This window comes from Lygodium microphyllum, chromosome 27 (assembly GCF_053477565.2).
Source record: "Lygodium microphyllum isolate KBCC chromosome 27, Lygodium_microphyllum_v1.1.10, whole genome shotgun sequence".
Classification (NCBI taxonomy): Eukaryota; Viridiplantae; Streptophyta; class Polypodiopsida; order Schizaeales; family Lygodiaceae; genus Lygodium; species Lygodium microphyllum.
In genome coordinates, this window is record NC_141161.1 from 78,462,583 (window position 1) to 78,468,983 (window position 6,401).

A 6,401-nucleotide genomic window follows, 5' to 3' on the forward strand; every position below is an offset into this window, starting at 1 on the left:
GGTAGATGAAGATGATGAAGAGGATAAGTTTATTCATTATTAAGAGAGAGATTTGTGGTTTCTTTCAAGTTGTGAGATTGATGGAGTCGCCATATACGTAGACTTTGTGTGATGTTTCCTTGGTTTTGCATTCATTTTTTGCGGTGGGAGGGCTCATTTCACTCAGCCAAGCAATGTAGACATTTTACTCTTGCTACTATGCTTTGCTCACCGAATGATTTTATTCTTCTTCATCTCCTTCGAAACAATGAAGGTTTTATTAGGGGTAGGAAACTTCCATTGAATTGCATGTCTTGAAATGCAATTTAAGACCAATGCTTTACTTATCCATGCAGCCCCTACCTTTGTTTATTTGAATGCATTAAAACGGAAGCAAAAGCCGGAATCTGTTGTGATGATTGAAGATGACGATGGTAGATGGGGTTTTGATGATTCTGGGATTTCGAAAACACCTGTCCTCTATTGTCAGTCTTCCCTTTGAAATCTCTGAGAGAAATTGCTGAAGGTCACTTTATCCGGTATCTTAGTGTTCCTATTGGACTGGGCCTTACTTTGAAGAACTGCTTTGAAAGGTTCTTCAACAAGATGCAGTCTAAAATTGCAAGTGAACTCCGTTTCACTGTGGGGCTTGTGGGTAGACTTACTCTCCTCCGCATAGTGCTATCTTGCATGATGGTGTTTGCTGCATCTATTTTTATTTTTGCTAATGCCAATTGGGTCAAATTCGAAGTCCTATTTAGGTCTGCCCTTTGGTCCTTTGGGGAGATTAAAGGTTGGCCTGCAATCTCTTGGGATCAGCTTGTTTCTTCTATTGATGGAGGAATTGGTCTAGAGCCACTCCAAAAGAAGGCAAATAGGCTCTCTTTCTCTTTGCTCAAGAGAGTTCCTGAAAGCAAGCCATGGGCTGTCATTATCACTAGATGGCTTGCTGAAGCTGTGGGTCTATGGCAAACCGTTGCCCAATGCAAAGTGGTATGATATCTAATTAACTGATTCAGCTAAGGTGTCTATTAACCACTCTAACAACGGATGCTTGGAAGTCTTTTATTCCAATGTTCTCTTGGAAGGTGAATGGCAAGGAAGATGCCTTGCTTTCTCTCACCCTGTGGGTTCCTCTCATGCATAAAAGGACGACTTTGTTCTTGCTAGAATGAATGCAAATTCTAGTCATAATCTTTTAGAGGAAATGTTTTGTGTGCTGGTACGATGTTTGAGACCATGATCACCTATCCTTTATCTCTCCAGAGCAGGCTGCCGGGCAGTTTGGACTTACGTAGAAGAGGCAGCATGGTTACAAGGACTGACCAACATCAAGGATGATTGGCCTACCTCCTCTTGCAGAAATGGTACTAAACTTTTAAAGCGCTTGGTTAATTCTAAGGAAAACCTCTGACTCTTGGTAAGAAAAAGAGCTTATTTCCAAGAAACTTATTCCAAATGGTTCTTAAGCGCAATAGAGTCACGGCGAAAGTTTGAACCATGAGGGACCTTTAAAACTTTGGAAAAGAGGCTAGAAAAAAAAATAGAAAGCTACTCCATCCTTTAAAATCAATGTTTTCTTGTGGAGAATTACAGCTAATAAACTTGCCACGCGAGACAGGACTACTAAGTTCATGCAAGTTTCGCCACTCTTTTCGGTAGAAGAAAGGAGGTGAGTATCAAGCATGTATTTGGAACTATTAAGAAGCTTTATGGTGCAAGATCATGAAGTCTATGGAGAAACTGAATTTGCATCACTCTGTTGGATGGAAGCAGATTCTACTTGGTGAGAGTGGCAATTGTAATGAGGTTTCAAAGAAAATTTGGGCTGTCAGTTCTGGTGTCACCGTGCATCAGGGGCTATAAGAACAGTTTGCCGTCTGGTCGCCTTGAGTCCCCTTTTGGATTGCTTGCTAATGTTAGCAGTGTTATGTTTACAGAAGCCTATTACACACTCAGAAAGCTCACCAAGAAAGAGGATGTCTTTAAGCCTATTTCTGGACTTTTTGAATCTCTTTACATAATGGCTTTGCTATAACCTTACCCTATGTGGCAATGTAATGGAGACCAAAACGTTTTCTTGCTGATTTCTTCTTCTTCTTCAACACACTTTATAATGTACACAAAGTATAGATAAGATACAACATAAAGGAAAGTGGCCTACTAAGTCAAACAATGCATAACCGACTACACTAGTCGACTGGCGCTATAACTATGCCAGTTGTAAATAGGTGTAATAACCTGAATATAATAAGTAATGAGTTAGTGGCCATGTGTGAGTCATAATGACCATTGACGTGCTAAGTAAGTTCATTAGAGTCGTTTTTGTGCATTTTCCATAAAAACACGTTCAAAGCAAAGAAATAAACCATAAGGACACATTTTAAGTCCTAGTAATTCCAAAATTCCAAGGGTTGAGCTTTCAGAATTCATATTTCCAAACTCAAAAACCTCACGAGTCATTGGCACTTAATCTTCAATCTAATATAAGTTGGAAAAACTTTGGAGTTATTTGAAATTTCATTGGTTGCGATTATAGGAAAGTTATTTACAATCTCGGAAGATGATAGTTCCCTCCTGTCAATTTTGTCTCTTCCAATATATTCAAAATTTGGAATAAACCCTTCACACCTTAAAGCCATTAATAGAATTTCTAACGTTCCTAAAATCTCCACACTATGACTGTCACCAGCGGTAAACGTTTTCAGACTTTGTTTTAGCTCTATTGACACACTTCCAAGTTTTTTCTTTGCCACTGCAAGTTTTCTCATTTGTTCTATCTTCTTTGCATCATCCCACCTACCAGCACTTGCATATATGTCAGCCATCAGCAAGTATGTTGAAGCATCAGCTTCAGCCACCTGAACAAGCTGCTGAAAGCATCTCAAACCCAGTTCTATCTCACCATGGATTTTGCAGGCACTAAGAAGTACCCTCAATATTTCATTGCATGGAAAGCATTGCATGTTTTCAGCAAACCTTTCCGCCTCATAAACATGACCTGATCTTGCAAGCAGATCAACCATTAACACATGGTGATCCACTGTGGGGTGAAGTTTATGTCTCTCTTTCATCAATTTGAATAACGTTTGACCCTCAATAACCAAGCCAGCATGGCTGCATGCAGAAAGAAGGCACGTGAATGTGATAATATCTGGTTTCACACCCTGCTCTTGCATGTCCTGAAAGCACTGAATGGCCATGTTACTGTTATGGTTTTCACCATAAGCTTGAATCATTGCATTCCACAAGACAACATCATGTGTAGGCAACTCATCAAACACATGCTCCGCTTCTGAAAGCGAGCCAAATCCAGCGTACATATCCAGTAATATGCTGCCCGCAAAAAGGTCAATATCACACCCGAATCGGACCATTTCCATGTGTATTTCTTGGCCTTGTACTACAGCTCCAACAATACTGCATGCTTTCAAGCTATACGTAAATGTGATAACATCTGGAGACACATTCCGAAGTTGCATCTCTTTAACGCAGTTCAACGCTTCATCACCAAGACCCAGTTCAACATACCCTGCCATGAGTGCATTCCATACTATTGCTGTCTGAATAGGCAGCCCACGTAGCAGGTCCCATGCTTCTGCAGACAAGCCACATTTCGCATACATATCCACCAACATATGAGCCACATGGAATTCCCTATCCATTCCTCTTTCTATAACTCGAGTGTGTATTCCTTGGCCTATTTCAAAGGATCCTGCAATGGCACAAGCCTTCAAGCTTCCAACATAAGTGCTAGCATCAGGAGAGACACCCTTCACCTGCATCTGTTTAAAGCACTTGAACGCTTCAGTGGCAAATCCATTTTCAACATATCCTACAAGCAGTGCAGTCCAACGAACTACATTTTGTCCTGAGAGAAAGTAAAGCATTTCTGATGCTTCTGTAAACAAACCACACTTGGCATACATGTCAACCAATGTATTGCCCACATAAAGTTCTCTCTCAAATCCCCTTTTCGTTACCTCAGAATGTATTTCTTGGCCAATCTCTTTGGCTTTTAAGCTGGCACAAGCTTTCAAACTGCAAATAAATGTAACAGCAACAGGAGATGAGCCACAAAGTTGCATTTGGCTAAAATATTTTAGTGCCTCAACAGCAAGCCCGCATTCAGCATACCCTCCGATCAGTACATTCCATGCAACTGCACATCCTACCGGCAACAGGTCAAACACCACATGTGCTTCATGAAGCAGACCACATTTGGCATACATGTCCACCAGTGTGGTTCCGGCGAGCTGCTCTCCTTCCCAACCCCTCTTAGTCATTTCAGTGTGTATTTCTTGGCCTGTTTCTAATGCTCCTATCATGCCACATGCTTTCAAGGTGCAAGAGAATGTGACATTATCTGGACAAGCTCCAGCAAGCTGCATCTGTTTGAAGCACTTGTACACTTCATCACCAAGCCCATGATCAGCATATCCAGAAATCAGTGCATTCCAAGACACTGTATCCTGTACAGAGAGTCTCATCAGAACTAGGTGTGCTTCTGCAAGTGAGCCACATTTGGCATAAAGTTGCACCAGACTGTGGCTGACATATAGCTGTCCTTCCAGTTTTCTTTTGATTGCTTCAGCATGCATTTCTTGGCCCTTTTCTAAAGCTCCTGAATCACCACAAACTTTCAAGCCACAAACAAAGGTGTTACAGTCAGGAGAAACCCCATCTTGCTGCATCTGCAAGAAGCAACAGTGAGCTTCTTCAATGAACCCATGCTCTGCATATCCTGCAATCAAGGCAGTCCAGGAGACCACATCCCGTGTATGAAGCTTATCAAACACTGCACGTGCTTCGGCAACAGAATTACACTTGCTGTACATATCCACCATGGTACTACCGAGGAAAAGATCTCTTTCCAATCCCTGGACGGTGATATCAGAGTGCATGATGCGTCCTCGGTTCTCATCCATGGAGTCAATGCAAGCCCTAAGCAAGGCAGAAAAAGTATATGTGTTGGGCCAAATGCTGTCGCCTTGCATTCGGTGGTACAGATGGAAGGCATGCTGCAGCTCCCCAGAATCGACATAGCCCGAGATAATGGAGCTCCACGAGTACTCATTCCGAAGGGGCAATCTATCAAAGACATGCCGGGCATCAAGCAAGCTCCCGCAGTCAACCAGCATAGGCACCAGGTAGTTGCCAATGGCGGGGTGGGATTCTAGGCCCTGCTGGCGCATGAAAGCGTGCAGATGCTTGGCAAGGGAAGGGCTCTTGCGCTGTCTGCACTGCTGCAAGGCCTCGATGTAGTGCCTCTCCACGGATCGAGGCACGTTCGCCATGTAGGTCCCCTTGGACCAGCATCTCCCATCGCTCTCTCTGCTGGCTCGGTTCGAAGTGGTTAGGGGTAGGGCATGAGACTGCGAAGATAGTCAGTCTGAGACTGCGACGGCTGCCCACCTACGTCTTGAACTTTCGAGACGCCTTTGGAAGTTCGGAATCAAATGACGAAGTCGCGATCTGAAGCAGAACAACTTTTAGTGGCGAATCGCGATTTTTCAATTAAATTACATGTACGTATTTTCGAGGAGCGCAGCTTCCTTAGCCTTTCTACACACACATGGCATCACGATAGCTGGGCCAGCCATTATAAGGTCATAGTAACTTTTCACGCTTTTGCTCCGCGGCAACGGGTCAAACAACTGAATCTTCACAGCATGCATAGAAATTCTTCTCTTCTTTCAAGTGATTTTGGTTATACAATCAACCCCTCCGACTACTCATCAATACTTCCCCTCTCCATTGTGCCATAAGAAGGTCACACCTCACGGGAGAACAAGGTCACAATATCGACTAATCACAACGAAGCAAGCCCTAATCTGATTGGTTTGCAAGTTGCAAAGATAAGAGAAGACGGGTGAAGAAGCGATCTTCAATTGGGGGTATGCCTACCCCACTTCTAGGGCCCAAACTCTTACCGGCTCCTCTACTCTAACTTCTCCTTGTTGAGATTCAGCAATCACACTCACTAACAGCCTCTTTGTATGGAGCTTCAGGGCCAAGGACATGCAGGCTTACCTATCCCATATGCACAGTAGTGCCTACTGCAGTTTCCTACTTTCCTATAAAGCATTGTACTTGCTTCCTTTTCTTAATGCAATGATAGTACTCTTTTCTTATCAGTAAAGTGTCAGTGTCATTGTTCATATATACAAGATTGTGTTTATGAGTCCAAGTCTCAATCTTGGAACCTAATTTACTTGTGTAACAAATAGTGTCTTTGTCTCCTCCATCATGAGTTTACTCTTCTCCTTTCATCCACCATAACCTACTGCCATGCTCTAGATCCCGCTCATTCCGACATGGTATCAGAGCTCAGTCGGGCATGGCCTAGCTCATTTCACTCCTCTCTCATCTCCTCTTCACTCAGGTCAGCTCAAGTCCAGCTCAGTCCCAGCTAATGAGCT

At 43.1% G+C, this 6,401-nt stretch overlaps 1 protein-coding gene across 1 annotated transcript; it reads right to left on the reverse strand.

Moving 5' to 3' along the window:
- Positions 1-2,436: 2,436 nt before the first annotated feature.
- Positions 2,437-5,461, reverse strand: LOC148012496 (pentatricopeptide repeat-containing protein At5g27110-like). The gene has a single exon (XM_087669605.1). The coding sequence runs from the start codon at positions 5,274-5,276 to the stop codon at positions 2,439-2,441; it is 2,838 nt and encodes a 945-aa protein (XP_087525731.1). The 5' UTR covers positions 5,277-5,461; the 3' UTR covers positions 2,437-2,438.
- Positions 5,462-6,401: the final 940 nt, after the last annotated feature.